This window comes from Salmo salar, chromosome 01 (assembly GCF_965601325.2).
Source record: "Salmo salar chromosome 01, fSalSal1, whole genome shotgun sequence".
Taxonomy (NCBI): Eukaryota; Metazoa; Chordata; class Actinopteri; order Salmoniformes; family Salmonidae; genus Salmo; species Salmo salar.
The window spans coordinates 175934190-175950708 of NC_138291.1; the positions used below are offsets into that span (position 1 = coordinate 175934190).

The 16519-nt window shown below is 40.4% G+C and overlaps 2 protein-coding genes across 2 annotated transcripts in view; both read right to left on the reverse strand.

The window, feature by feature from the left end:
• cdc42se2 (CDC42 small effector 2) overlaps positions 1-2440 on the reverse strand; it is an 82894-nt gene extending 80454 nt beyond the window's left edge. Inside the window, exon 1 of the mRNA XM_014145375.3 lies at positions 1936-2440. The gene's annotated coding sequence lies outside the window, so the exon portion shown is untranslated. The remainder of the gene's footprint in view (positions 1-1935) is intronic.
• A 3330-nt stretch (positions 2441-5770) lies between these two features.
• lyrm7 (LYR motif containing 7) lies at positions 5771-11624 on the reverse strand. The gene is made up of 5 exons (XM_014145361.3): positions 11517-11624; positions 11125-11197; positions 10404-10474; positions 6448-6529; positions 5771-6145 (listed from the first exon to the last, which is right to left on the reverse strand). The coding sequence occupies exons 1-5, from the start codon at positions 11532-11534 to the stop codon at positions 6018-6020; spliced, it is 372 nt and encodes a 123-aa protein (XP_014000836.1). The 5' UTR covers positions 11535-11624; the 3' UTR covers positions 5771-6017.
• Between the last annotated feature and the right edge of the window lie 4895 nt (positions 11625-16519).

Here is a 16519-nt window from a genome sequence, read left to right on the forward strand (position 1 = left end):
ATAAAAGTTAGACAGGGAGAATAAAAAATAATACTAATTTAGCTGTATTGATTGTTTGAGCAAAAGAACAGCATTCGCCATAAAAAGATGCATAAAATTGGCATTAAAACTGCTAAATTCTCTGAGCGCCATGGCAGAATATGTAGAACTGCAGGAAATTGGCTTAAAAACACAAAACATTTCTCTACACCGCCAAGATGGGGGAGCGCTAAAATTCAGGTGCATGATAGGCCAACCGCATCTATTACCACACCCACCGCCTAAGCCCCTTTGATCCATAAAAAACCCTGATCTAAATCCCATGTTCTAAATTCTTGAGTGTGCCAGTTTTAAATTCCTTCCACCACTAATTTCCACCTAATACCTCAGTGGTGTTTAATGTAGGCAAGTTCTCACAGTACCAGTCAAGCACAATTTGGCAGTTTGCCTTCCCTTTGACTCCCTTATGTTGGCATACACTAGCCTGTTGTAGGGAGAGTAGCTAAAGTAGGACCCAATTATGCCCTACCCTACCAGCATAATTGAATGTAAGGCGGAGAGATTATAGGCTACAGTTTCTACAGAATGGTTCCATTGTGATGACTATAGGAGGTGAAATAACTCATTGTATTTCTATCACCAACCACAACCTTTTGTGTCAAATAAAAATGCATTGTTTTGCTTGTGAAATATTTTTGCATAGATCACAAACTATTGTCCCATAACGCAGGTTTACAAGACTGGCCCTCATCCTCATCCGTGGAACAGGTGGAATCACTGAATCCACTCCAGCATTCTGCATTTCCACGGTTTGTTGATATGGAAGACGGATTGCGTCATCCATTAGTTGCAAGCAGAAAATTCCCTGACACCCACCTACTATCGTTGAGATAAAACAATAGCTAGATTTGATCATACTGTTGTCCCTATGCTATAGCACAATTTAAAAATGTATTTAACCACATGTACCATGTACGTAAATTGGTGTTCATATTAAAAAGCCACCTGTCCAAATAGCTAGCAGAATGTATTGGGATAATGTGACGCTCCATTAGCCCATTACAGGAAAAGCATTTCTACTTTTTTTGGCGCAGAACAGTGATTTTTCAACCAGCCTTAACTTGGACTATCTTCGTTCTCGATTCGGCCAAACACGTTATCTTCTAAAATGTCTGTGTCCAGTTGAATGTAGAAAATGCACCGTTATTAAAATAAAGATGTTTTGCTCTATGAAGTAATCCAACAATGTGTACGCCACCATGTTGTCTGTTTTAAATCTTCTCTCATTGATCGAGACAGGTGGGTCCAACCCAAAGTGCTGCATGTCATGACACACCGGTCACGATCAATGAGAAGATTTGAAACGGACAACATGGTGGCGTACACATTGTTGGATTACTTTATGGCTTAAAATAATTATTTTAACAAAAGGAGTATTTTATCAATTCAAATGAGCCACCTGCAACTGGACATATACATTTTTAGATTATACATGTTTGTCCGAATCGAGAACAGTAGTATGCCCAAATTAAAATGATCTGTGCCACACCAAACAGTACCTAACCTGTAATGGCTAATGGAGCATCACATTAGCCTGTTATAATATGTTAGCTAGATACCATGGTGTACACATTGGAGAGCTAGCTAGCTGGTCTACAGATACACCGGAATAAGTAGCTTACTAGTAGGGACGCCAAATTGCAGGTGTTGCCAGCAACTGAATAGCTTGTTCTAGTACTGGTGTACTTTTTGGACGCTTCCAGCATTCAGTGAGTCATTTCCTTGACAGCACGAATTCAGACGAGGAATACATTATTTCATATAACACTGGGTCATTCAATATGCTTTTCCCCCCTTCCACTCCCAAAACATGAACAACGCTATATTCTTCAGGCATATATCCTAGAACCAACGTTGGATACACTTTCATCAAGGTAAAACGAAACGCAATCTTACCAATATCGACCCGTTCAGCTGATGATATCCCAATGCAATCCTCCACCAATGCGGAAAATGGTTGTTTCACCTGTGCAAAGGAACCTCGGCGAGCGTGCAGTGATTTCTCCGCAGAATTAAAACCGGTACCGATGCCTGCCGTTTTCACGGGCGATGTTTTTTGTTGTTGAAGATTTTAAAGTTAGAAACCATGAACGTAACCCTCTTCTTACTACTACTAGCTACACACTATCTGAATGGAATAGGGAGAAATCCGTTGGTGTCAGGCGGGAGAGGGGTTGACATAAGAACACTCCCACTGGAAATCTCTAGGAAAAATATTGGACGCCCAAACAGCGCCCCCTCGTGCTACAAATGTAGTAGTCAACAGTAGTTCCACTCCTGACAGATACACAGGCACTGTAGTTCCACATGCATTTCATCAAAGACACTATGAAAACTGCTTATCCAGTCCCCGATCACACTAGTAGGCGTTTTCATTAGTGAAATTGGCTAAGCTAAGTTCATGCGTAGAAACACTTCATCGGGTTTAATGGTCGTCTCTCGACGAGCTGCGCATGTGCAGGTCGTCAAATCAAAGGCACTCCTTGGATATAAAGTTGTTTTTGACAAAAATTAAAACGTCTCAGTTTGTCTCTGTTACGAGGTTGGAGTAATAATATATTCATCTGCTTACGACATTGGCTTGAATCTAGGTTGTGTCTTTAGATTTCGAGAAAATAAAAAACGAAGGAATATTTTTGCACTTCTCTCATTGACTTCTCAAACCCCAAACGCCATCCTGGTCTGTTTGGTCTATTTTGCAAGCGTTCCCAGAAATCCCGCGATGTTGTGCCTCTGGGTTTAGAAACTCTGATTACGTTCTCTGTGTTTTCTTCTTCTTCGAGGTTTAATGGCAGACTACAACCTACTGGTGTGTTGCCGCCACCTACTGTACTGGGTAGTGAAATAAAAATATTGCATTGCGGGAATAAAAAAATAAATCCCACTCCTTAGGTCACAGTTCAAATCACATCCCTACACAGGCTCAGGAACCTGTGAGGATAGAGTATTCATCGACAGGATTCCTTGTAATAACTCTGCTGTAAAATCCCCCCCAAAACACACCAGTAGGTTGTAGTCTGCCATTAAACCTTAAACTCACAAGGATGCCTATTTTCTCAGATTTCTCTGTTTGCGCTGTACAGTTGAGAACCAGTGCAATAAACGCTACAAAGTCCACCTTCTTTAACATGCAACATGTCAAGATCCCTCTGTTGACAAAGAATATTCACTGGTGTCTCCTTGTACTACCATTATTTCTTCAACATCACTCCTTTCTTCCAGTCTTCTCACCCCGCCTCCGGAAAGCAGGCATTCTGGACAGCCCTTATTCTTGTCTCCTTCAACCTAACTGAGAACTTCATTCATTTGAGCGCATGTTCGCCACTACAATTGTAACATTTGGGCTCAGCTGGCATACAATACTCCTCCCGTCTACTTAAACTTGACACATGACCAAATAATTGACATTTATCACACTGCATGGGTTTAGGCATGAAGGCTCTTGCAGGGTATTTCACAAAACCCAAATACTACGTGAGAAGGGAGAAACTCTTCTTCAAAAACCAACAGAATGGATAGAGTGGGTTTCCTCACTCCATGCGGGTCAGTCGGTGTGCACCAACCACTTGATCCAATTCTTAATGTGTTTCCCTTGCATTTGCTTGTAGCGCATAACATAACCCCCTGGATAGGCACCCTGCTTTGAAGATCCACACACAACACATTCCAATCCGACATCTTTTTGAGGCGCAGAGCACACTCCTTGTGTCCCACAGATGCACAGAAAGCCAAAGTAAGACCACTTCTCATTACTCTCACCGACACCACCTCAACCAACTTATCCACGATTTTCAGACTTCAAAACGGATCTCCCAGGTAACTCCACTGATCCAAAACCCTCACTCCGACCCTAAAAGAATCAGAACTAGGATCGGATTTACTAGATTTTACTACCACTTTACTTGTCTTGTTTAATTTTGTAATCCAATTCCTCTCACTCTCATCTCCACTCCACTCCAAGCGTCATCTGCTTCAAACAGAACATCCGCTTCCGCCATCTTCCTACCCTCCTCTGTGTGTTTTAGTAGTCCTTCTCTATTTTAAGTGTAATAATGAAAAAGCATCTACTTTAGGGTTATTTTATAGCCCTTGTAGAACTGTAGATCTAGGCTTATTCTGTGTCTGGGAAACAGCCATATGGCTACAGTATTGACACACACATTAACCAAACAAAGCTGGGGGGAAAAATCCACTTGAACGCTCCCCAACCTGTGGGACATCATCTCTGAGCTCCGACTTCTCCCACATTCTGAACTTTGACGTCACATACAAAGGAAATTACCTTGATAACATCATTTTTGGCAGTTAAATGCCACACACAAAAAAAAACATGTCCAAATACAATCTATTGATTTGTTTACGAGGATGATATCTGTACTTTTATTTTATGGTTGTTGCAGCTTGTTTGCCATTAACTAAATCGGCGTTATCAACGAGTTCAAAGCACGTGAACGCACACAACTCGTTTCTTCCAGTTTACAAGTATTTTCCGAGTTTCCCACTTTTTATGCAAGCAGCATTACCTGTGGTCACTGGCGTCGTCTACTGATCGAGAGGATCACAGACGTGTACAGACGTTAACACCTTTGAATAATGCAAAAACGGCAACAATGTCCATTAGTTTGATGATGTAAACTAACGCTCTTGGTTCAAAGCTTAGTCTGCATATCCAGTATACATATTGATAACTGGTACGTGAACTGGAACTATTCATGCCACATCAAAAGATAATTCATTTTCAGGCCCGTAAACAAATGTTCGTCAAGATATCACGTTGTAATTAGCACCTTGCAAACCATAACACAAAATATAGCTGACTTCAATGCTGCTAGTCATCCAAATCTTGATTCGTCACGTCTCTCCCAGTCAAGATCATCTTTGCTCGAGCCCCGAACCCGAGTGGTGGAGATCTTTTTTTCATGGCACCGTGCCCCGGGTGAGTAGAGATCCTTTTTTCATGGCACCGTGCCCCGGGTGAGTGGAGATGCTTTTTTCATGGCACGGTGCCCCGGGTGAGTGGAGATCCTTTTTTCATGGCACGGTGCCACGGGTGAGTGGAGATCCTTTTTTCATGGCACGGTGCCCCGGGTGAGTGGAGATCCTTTTTTCATGGCACGGTGACCCGGGTGAGTGGAGATCCTTTTTTTCATGGCACGGTACCCCGGGTGAGTGGAGATCCTTTTTCATGGCACCGTGCCCCGGGGGAGTAGAGAATTCACTTAACGACCAATGGAATTATCTCAAATGGTTTTAGCGCGCGCACTTTTATAAAATTATATTATTTCTTCTTCTATACAATGTTGATCAGTACAATAAAACGAGTCCCAAATTGAAGGGAAACAGATCGTTTTCCATGAAATCAGCCAAAACAAGCTCAATAACTCAATGCATGCACACACTTCTATTGAATATGCATTCACCTGTATTGTAAATAGGCCTAGGCTACATTTTGATGTACCCAGTTTATCAATAGACTAGAGATTTACCACTCAAATAAATTATTGTTATGTAGTTAGATTGCTAAAAAAAAAGTCACATTGTATGAGTGTAGTTGATTAATTAATGCATACATGAAACATTTTACAATTGAAATGTATTGATAGTGAACTCAAAAGTGCCATTCTGTGACTATGGCTAATACACCTTATGTTTTTCCCTTGGTATCTTTTTGGTATCAAGTATTACGATACTAAATCTGGTACTGTTCTCAAAGTCACACAACACAACTCAGTAATGGTATAACAGTCATTCATTCAACAAGAAATCAACATATATAGCAGCAAACAAAATAATATGCATTTACAATGAATATCACCAAATCTACAACTACCACATTTGTATGACAAATTCTTAACACCCCCCCCCCCACACACACACATCATATAATTACATACTGTATGTTCCGTAATTGATGTCAGGAATTACACTTAAAATCTTCCAGAGGAGTGAGAAATAAAGCCTTCAGCTGTTATCGTTGGTCATTCACATCGTGTAATTGGTGCATCGTTACAACTTTGCTTTGGTGCATTGTTGGAAGAAGACCTTTTTCTAGGTGTATCGCAGTACGGTACGTTTTCCAGAAGAAGGCTCTCTCTAGGTCGGAGTTCTGTGAAATGAAAAGACACAGGAAACACTGGAGGCTAAATGTGGAAAACAAACCCCTGTGGGCATAGCCTAAACCCCTATTCATATATATATATATATATATACACATACATACATACATACATACATACATACATACATACATACATACATACATACATACATACATACATACATACATATATATATGACTGCTGTAATTGTTGTGTTTCTCATTACCCAGTGTGCCAAAAAAATATAGCAAAAAAAGTTTTCCTTTTCTTGATGTATTAGACTTGATTGTTTAAAAAGAAAATAACTTACGAATCCTATCTTCAGCTACATGCTCGGCTTGTACGACATCTTGACGAAGAAACACTTCCACACCAGCGGCCATTTTAATCATCTGGAAAAATACAGTAGAAATATGAACAATCTCTATTGTGCTCAGTCTCTAGACACATCAATCAATCAATCAAATGTATTTATATAGCCCTTTTTACATCAGCTGATATCTCAAAGTGCTGTACAGAAACCCAGCCTAAAACCCCAAACAGCAAACAATGCAGATGTAGAAGCACGGTGGCTAGGAAAAACTGTTAACCTGTTAGGGATAGGGGGCAGTATTTGCACGGCCGGATAAAAAACGTACCCGAATTAATCTGGTTACTACTCCTGCCCAGTAACTAGAATATGCATATAATTGTTTGATTTGGATAGAAAACACCCTAAAGTTTCTAAAACTGTTTGAATGGTGTCTGTGAGTATAACAGAACTCATTTGGCAGGCCAAAACCTGAGAAGATTTCAAACAGGAAGCGCCCTCTCTGACCATTTCTTGGCCTTCTTGATCATCTCTATCCAAAACAGGGGATCTCTGGCATAACGTCACATTTTCTAATGCTACCATAGGCTCTCAGAAGGCGCCAGAACGTTGAATGATGACTTTGCAGGCCATGGCTGAAAAACAGTAGCGCATTTGGTAAGTGGTCGATCTGAGAACAATGAGACTGGGGCGCGCGTGCACGAGACTCCACCATGTTTACATTTTCAGTCTTTGAACGAAAACAGGGTTTCCCAGTCGGAATATTATCGCTTTTTTATGAGAAAAATCGCATAAAAATTGATTTTAAACAGCGTTTGACATGCTTCGAAGTACGGTAATTGAATATTTAGAATTTTTTTGTCACGAAACGCGCCGGGCGCGTCACCCTTCTTTACCCTTCGGATAGTGTCTTGAACGCACGAACAAAACGCCGCTATTTGGATATAACTATGGATTATTTGGAACCAAACCAACATTTGTTATTGAAGTAGAAGTCCTGGGAGTGCATTCTAACGAAGAACAGCAAAGGTAATCCAATTTTTCTTATAGTAAATCTGAGTTTGGTGAGTACCAAACTTGGTGAGTGTCAAAATAGCTAGCCTGTGATGGCCGGGCTATCTACTCAGAATATTGCAAAATGTGCTTTCACCGAAAAGCTATTTTAAAATTGGACATAGCGATTGCATAAAGGAGTTCTGTATCTATAATTCTTAAAATAATTGTTATGTATTTTGTGAACGTTTATCGTGAGTAATTTAGTAAATTCACCGGAAGTGTTCGGTGGGAATGCTAGTCACATGCTAATCACATGCTAATGTAAAAAGCTGGTTTTTGATATGAACTTGATTGAACAAAACATGCATGTATTGTATAACATAATGTCCTAGGAGTGTCATCTGATGAAGATCATCAAAGGTTAGTGCTGCATTTAGCTGTGGTTTTGGTTTTTGTGACATTATATGCTAGCTTGAAAAATGGGTGTCTGATTATTTCTGGCTGGGTACTCTGCTGACATAATCTAATGTTTTGCTTTCGTTGTAAAGCCTTTTTGAAATCGGACAGTGTGGTTAGATTAACCTCTATGGGCTAGGTGGGACGCTTGCCAGCCTGTGGCGCGATTTTCAAAACCTTAAAAATCCTATTACTTCAATTTCTCAAACATATGACTATTTTACAGCTATTTAAAGACAAGACTCTCGTTAATCTAACCACACTGTCCGATTTCAAAAAGGCTTTACAACGAAAGCAAAACATTAGATTATGTCAGCAGAGTACCAAGCCAGAAATAATCAGACACCCATTTTTCAAGCCAGCATATAATGTCACCAAAACCCAGAAGACAGCTAAATGCAGCACTCACCTTTGATGATCTTCATCAGATGACAACCCTAGGACATTATGTTATACAATACATGCATGTTTTGTTCAATCAAGTTCATATTTATATCAAAAACCAGCTTTTTACATTAGCATGTGACGTTCAGAACTAGCATACCCCCCTCAAACTTCCGGGGAATTCGCTAACATTTTACTAAATTACTCACGATAAACGTTCACAAAAAGCATAACAATTATTTTAAGAATTATAGATACAGACCTCCTCTATGCACTCGATATGTCCGATTTTAAAATAGCTTTTTGGTGAAAGCACATTTTGCAATATTCTAAGTACATAGCCCAGGCATCACGGGCTCGCTATTTAGACACCCGGCAAGTTTAGCACTCACCATAATCATATTTACTATTATAAAAGTTTGATTACCTTTTGTTGTCTTCATCAGAATGCACACCCAGGACTGCTACTTCAATAACAAATGTTGGTTTGGTCCAAAATAATCCATCGTTATATCCGAATAGCGGCGTTTTGTTCGTGCGTTCCAGACACTATCCGAAATAGTAAAGAAGTGTCGCGCGCATGGCGCAATTCGTGACAATAAAATTCTAAATATTCCATTACCGTACTTCGAAGCATGTCAACCGCTGTTTAAAATCAATTTTTACGACATTTTTCTCGTAGAAAAGCGATAATATTCCGACAGGGAATCTCCTTTTCGGCAAACAGAGGAAAAAAATCCCAAAGGCGGGGGCGGTCGGGTCACGCGCATAAGCCCAGTGTCCCTTGATCGGCCACTTGAGAAAGGCGATAATGTGTTTCAGCCTGGGGCTGGAATGACGACATTCTGTTTTTTCCCGGGCTCTGAGCGCCTATGGACGACGTGGGAAGTGTCACGTTAGAGCAGAGATCCTTAGTAAATGATAGAGATGGAAAAGAAGTTCAAGAAATGGTCAGACAGGCCACTTCCTGTAAAGGAATCTCTCAGGTTTTGACCTGCCATTTGAGTTCTGTTATACTCACAGACACCATTCAAACAGTTTTAGAAAATGTAGGGTGTTTTCTATCCATATGTAATAAGTATATGCATATTCTAGTTACTGGGTAGGAGTGGTAACCAGATTAAATCGGGTATGTTTTTTATCCAGCCGTGTCAATACTGCCCCCTAGCCCTAACAGGTTAACGAGAGTCTTGTCTTTAAAATGGTGTAAAATAGTCATATGTTTGAGAAATTGAAGAAATAGCATTTCTAAGGTATTTGAATATCGCGCCACGGGATTCCACTGGTTGTTGAGTAGCAAGCGTCCCACCTAGCCCATAGAGGTTAAACAAGTGTATGTTTAACATTACCACATACCAGTCATCAATATGTGTAACAGGGTTGGTTGTGTTTCCACTTGCCTCTAAAGAAAGGTGTATTTAATGTTCAAGCATTCTTATTGGTTGGATCAACTCTGATGACAATAAGGCGTGTTGTGATTGGCCCCGCTTGCAGATAGGGGGAGATTGCAAACGTCAGGTCTTCCCAGTATGAAAATGTGATGCAAGGGGTAGGTCACATTCTGAATACAGTTTTCTATTTTACCAATAGCTACTGTTGTCAATGCAAACAATACAATCTACAGTTAAGGAAACGCAGTCTTCAAACTTTTTTTTCTCCTTTTTTTTGCAGAGTGTTTATGTTATTGCTGTACATTACTGATTTATACATGTGTGGGTATATGGTACCTGTTAGGGATTGAGGGGCTTTCTGGGATTTGCTTTGGCATATGATTGCTGTAAATAAGTGTGTTAGCTAGCATACACCAATGTAATGGTCACATAAACCCACTGCTAACACAGTTGTCTTCATGCTACAGATTTTGCCATCGACAGCCATCAATATCGTTAAGCCCTGCACAACTACCGTGCTGTTTCCTATTTAACAGAAATAAATGATGCTCAACTGGGACCACTGGCTGATGTGATTTATTAGGAGAAAACACAACGCAAGGAGAGTACGATTTACATCTGTTACATACGCATGCTGGATATGTAGACTAAGCTTTGAACCAAGAGTGCTAGCTCATATCATCGATAAGACTCACCTCTCCTGATGAATGAATGCAAACCCTACTATACCTGATTGATGTTTTCCTCCGAGGTCTCATTTTTGTTTTTCCTGAATTCTTCATTTATCTTCCGTCTTGCAGCTTAGGGGGTTGAAAATAAAAAATAAAATAAAAAGCTAGTCAGGTCAAACAGCTGTTACAGTCACTGCTACTACACATATCCCTCCAGGATTTCAGACGGATTTTTTTTGTGATACTTGCAGTGTAAAATGCTAGATTTTGTTGCAGACATTTTGAAATTTTGCATGACAATATGCAACAATTTTGTTCAATTTGTCACAAATGCACTGACAGAGTTTGTTGACATGTGGTTTGATTGAACCATATTATGCAGCAGCGTTGCAGTTCTTAACACAAACCGGTGCGCCTGGCACCTACTACCATACCCTGTTCAAAGGCACTTAAATATTTTGTCTTGCCCATTCACCCTCTGAATGGCACACATACACACTCCGTCTCTCAATTGTCTCAAGGCTTTTTTTTTTTAATCCTTCTTTAACCTGTATCATCCCCTTCATCTACAATGATTGAAGTGGATTTTACAAGTGACATCAATATGGGATCATAGCTTTCACCTGGATTCACCTGGTTAGTCTATGTCATGAAGAGCAGGTGTTCTTAATGTTTTGTATGCTCAAGTGTATGTTTAACATTACCATCTATCTAGCACTACACAACTTATTCCACTTATTAAAAATAATCAACTGTCTACTATCTAGCTACTCATATACCTGTCAATGCTCTGGTATCTTCTTTGAACAACTCCATTCTTGTTCTGTGCAGTGCTTTGAACACTCTGAGGACCTATGAAAAGAAACGATGAAATAACCTTTAACATAAAAGAATCTCTATGGGCACTACAATAACACTACAAGCAATTATTCATTACCTTTTTGATGGCCAAGCCTAAGTAAATTAGCTAATATAGCCAGCTAGGCTAGTTTACTAGCTTGATAGCTAGTTCAAATGCTAAAACATGTGAGCTGGTTTATCTTATACGGCTATCCAGATGAGCACGAATTACTATTTTTATATTGTTTTCAGTCGTATAAAAAAAATCTAATGCTTTGGAAGCAATATATAATACAAAAACATGCCAAAATCTTAACGTTTTCACAATCACCTTCAAACGAGAAGCCATCTTGACTTTACAACTGAACAGAATCGACTGTAAGCAATAGGCAATACAGGCGCAATACAGGCACAATGCAGCAGCATCAGAGAGCGAATGGAATCATGAAGAATGATAGAGGCCTCTAGTGGCCCAAAGGCCATATTTTGCATGGGCAGCACCATTATAAGGGCTTCCACCATTTTAATGTGGTCAACTGGGTGGGAGTTCCAACTTCATTGACTGATCCTTCCCGTTGACCCTGTAGCGGTAGCGGTGCGTGGGTAAAATCACTGGGAAAGCCAAGCCAGTAAAAAAAAGCCATATTACAACCTATTTTGTGATAATTGTGTTATTTGCTCTATAACCCATTCGTTCATACGCCACCGTGACATACAATAAGGCCTTGACAACAAAAATACAACAGTCACACAATGGCCAAATAAATTCAACTACACATATGTTTGTTTCATCGCAAACCCACAGAGCAACATCTGACTGGTGAAGTCCACAAAGCAAATATTGTATGTAACAAACAATTATATGGCCAGCATCATGGTCAAGCAAGTTAATGTTTTCGACAGTTTACTAAACAACTACTGATTTAGAACAACAGAGTTACTGCAAGTCAGCACAAAGACAACAGGAGCACCGCTATTCCAGCAACATTTCAACTTAAACATTTAAACATCATCAAATCAACAAGACTAGATATGCTTAGTTTAATACACTGAAAACAAACTTAAAGGATCAGAACCTTCTTTTCAATTTTCGGCTAAAACTACATACCCAAATTTAACTTAGCCTAGTGGTTAGAGCGTTGGACCAGTAACTGGAAGGTTGCTGGATCAAATCCCGAGCTGACAAGGTAAAAATCTGTTGTCCTGCCCCTGAGCAGGGCAGTTAACCCACTGTTCCCCGGATGCCAAAGACATGGATGACGATTAAGGCAACTCCCTGCACCTCTCTGATTCAGAGGGGTTGAGTTAAATGCTGAAGACACATTTCAGTTGAATACATTCAGTTGGACAACTGACTAGGTATCCCCCTTTTCCTAACTGCCTGTAGCTCAGGACCTGAAGCAAGGATATGCATATTGTTGATACCATTTGAAATTAAACACTTTGAAGTTTGTGGAAATGTGAAATTAATGTAGGAGAATATAACACATTAGATCTAGTAAAAGATAATACAAAGAAAAAACAGCATCTTTGAAACGCAAGAGAAAGGCTAACATATGACTTAGGAATCTAGGTACAATCTAGATGTTGGCCACTAGATGGCAGCAGTGTATGTGCAAAGTTTTAGACTGATCCAATGAACCATTGCATTTCTGTTCAAAATGTTGTATCAAGACTGCCCAAATGTGCCTAATTGGTTTATTAATACATTTTCAAGTTCATAACTGTGCACTCTCCTCAAACAATAGCATGGCATTATTTCACTGTAATAGCTACTGTAAATTGGACAGTGCAGTTAGATTAACAAGACTTTAAGCTTTCTGCCCATATCAGATATGTCTATGTCCTGGGAAATGTTCCTGTTACTTAAAATGTCATGCTAATCACATTAGCACACGTTAGCTCAACCGTCCCTTGGGGGGACACCGATCCCGTAGAGGTTTAAAGATACCAAAAACAATTTAGTCCAATCAATGTTGCTAAATACCATGTGTGAAATAACATAGTACCGATTTCTGTCTGTCTGTCTGTGTGTGCGTGTGAATGTGTGTGTGTGTGTGTGTGTGTGTGTGTGTGTGTGTGTGTGTGTGTGTGTGTGTGTGTGTGTGTGTTGTGTGTGTGTGCGTGCGCATACCGTGAGTGCACAAGTAAAAAAATTAAAGTTGACTCGCCCTACTTGTAGACTTGTTGTAAACACCAATGCCTAGATAAAATGCTTGCTAGCCTAACTTCTTCACATGGGCAACAATGAACCTGCTAAGTTAGTTAGCTAGCTAGTTAACGTGAGCCTACTAGGCTACATATTGAACTGCAATCGTCTCAGGCCAGTGGCACAATATATTAATTTAAGATTAGATCAAAATCGCTGTCATAATCATTGGCCTGTACAGAGAATAAGTCAAAACCACAAGTTCAAATCCACATCTCCATCCATCTCCATCCAAAGTTTAGGAAAGGGCCAATTCAGCAAGATACCTACTGCAGGACAGGACAAGCAGACCAGAAACATACGTTTATCTGAAATTATGTTTTGCTTAGGATGTGATTTTATCAAGGGATGCTTGCTGGCATCAATCAATCAATCAATCAATCAATCAATCAATCAATCAATCAATCAATCAAATGCTACTGTGGCAACATGTCATCCTTTTTAGTTCCAGACAGCATCAGATACATGAGCTACACATACTGAGACAGAGGAGAGCTGTTTCACTCTCTCTGATGATTTCTCTCTGATGATTTCTCCACTGAGATTCAACCAGTTGCGAATTGACTGAAAATTCTGAAAACACAGTGAGACGAAAGATAAATTATTTAAAGTTTTTTTTTTTAAATGTATTGGTCAAATATTTGAGGGAAGCCTGGCTTCCATTGGCATCCATGAATACACGCCACTGTGTTGGAGTCATGTCCAACCAGGTCATCAGGAGGGATCAACCAATCGTGAAGAAGAGAATGTACTACTTCAAAATGCCCATGCTGTCACAGACTCTATAATGGCACAGATACAAACAGCTGCGTAACAGGGCGCCTATAAAGGGGGTTATCTCTGGAGTGGAATGGCGCTAGAAATGAGTGCAGAGTGCAGAGGATTTAATTGAAGGAGTAGATGCAGTGGTTGGTGCACGCCGACTGACCCGTATGGTGAATGTAGTGGCTGGTGCACGCCGAATGACCCGTATGGTGAATGTAGTGGCTGGTGCACGCTGACTGACCCGTATGGTGAATGTAGTGGTTGGTGCATGCCGACTGACCGTATGGTGAATGTAGTGGTTGGTGCACGAGGACGAACCACTCCAACCATTCTTTTGTTCTTTGAAGAAGAGTCGCTTGTATATTTGGGTTATGTGACATACCCTGTAACAACAGGATCGTGACATGTTGCATGTTAAAAAGGTGGACTTTATTGAAAAAGGTGTTGTTTATTGCATTGGTTATGAACGGCACAGCGCTAACAAAGAGGAAATCTTAGAAAACAGGCATCGTTGTGAATGCGGCTCAATGTTTTTTGGGGACTCAGGGATTTTCCAATAGAGGCATTAAAAGGAATCCTGTTGACAAATTTTAGGTAGGGATGTGATTTGGACTATGACTGAAGGAGTGGGATGGGTTTTTGGATTCATTTTATTTTTGTATTGTACATTGCATTCGGAAAGTATTCAAACCCTTTGACTTTTTCCACATTTTGTTACATTACAGCCTTATTCTAAAATGGATTAAAAAAAAATCCTCATCATTCTACACACAATACCCCATAATGACAAAGCGAAAACAGGTTTTTAGACATTTTTGCTAATTCAGACCCTTTGCTATGAGACTTGAAATTGAGCTCAGGTGAATCCTGGTTTACATTGATCATCCTTAAGATGTTTCTACAACTTTATTGGTGTCCACCTGTGGTTTATTCAATTGAGTGGACATGATTTGGAAAGGCACAATCCTGTCTATATAAGCTCCCACAGTTGACAGTGGATGTCAGAACAAAAACCAAGCCATGAGCCAATGGAATTGTCCGTAGAGTTCCGAGGCAGGATAGTGTCGAGACAAAGATCTGTGAAAGGGTACAAAAACAATTCTGCAGCTTTGAAGGTCCCCAAATATAAAGTGGCCTCCATCATTCTTAAATGGAAGAAGTTTGGAACCACCAAGACTCTTACTAGAGCTGGCCGCCCGGCCAAACTGAGCAATCGGGGGAGAAGGGCCTTAGTCAGGGAGGTGACCAAGAACCCGATGGTCACTCTGACAGAGCTCTAGAGTTCCTCTGTGGAGACTGGAGAACCTTCCAGAAGGACAACCATCTCTGCAGCACTCCACCAATCAGGCCTTTATGTTAGAGTGGCCAGACGGAAGTCACTCCTCAGTAAAAGGCACATGACAGCCCGCTTGGGGTTTACCAAAAGAAACAAGATTCTCTGGTCTGATGAAACCAAGATTGAACTCTTCGGCCTGAATGCTAAGCGTCACGTCTGGAAGAAACCTGCCACCATCCCTACAGTGAAGAATGGTGGTGGCAGCATCATGCTGTGGGGATGTTTGTAAGCGGCAGGGACTGAGAGACTAGTCAGGATCAAGGCAAAGATGAAAGGAGCAAAGTACAGAGAGATCCTTGATGAAAAGATTCTCCAGAGCGCTCAGGACCTCAGACTGGGGCGAAGGTTTACCTTCCAACAGGACAACGACCCTAAGCACACAGCCAAGACAGCGCAGGAGTGGCTTCGGGACACGTCTCTGAATGTCCTTGAGTGGCCCAGCCAGAGCCCGGACTTGAACCTGATCGAACATCTCTAGAGAGAATTGAAAATAGCTGTGCAGCGATGCTTCCCATCAAACCTGACAGAGCTTGAGAGGATCTACAGAGAAGAATGGAAGAAACTCCCCAAATACAGGTGTGCCAAGGTTGTAGCGTCATACCCAAGAAGACTCGAGGCTGTAACCGCTGCCCAAGGTTCTTCAACAAAGTACTGAGTAAAGGGTCTGAATACTTATGTGATTTCAGTGATTTGAATAGTGTAGAATCTGAATACTTATGAATGTGATATTGCCGTAGTTTATTTTTAATACATTAGATTTTTATTTTTATAAACAGTTTTTGCTTTGTCATTATGGTTTATTGTGTGTAGATTTATGAGATTTTTTAACATGTTTTATCCAATTTAGAATAAGGCTGTAACGTAATAAAATGTGGAAAAAGTCAAAGGGTCTGAATATTTTCCAAACGCACTGTATATGATGTTGTTTTTTTTGTGTGAAAGAGACAGGTTGAGATCCTGTCCTTCTAGACCTTCGGCCTGATGTTAGATCAGTTAGGGTCAAAGTAATGGTGATTTAAATGTT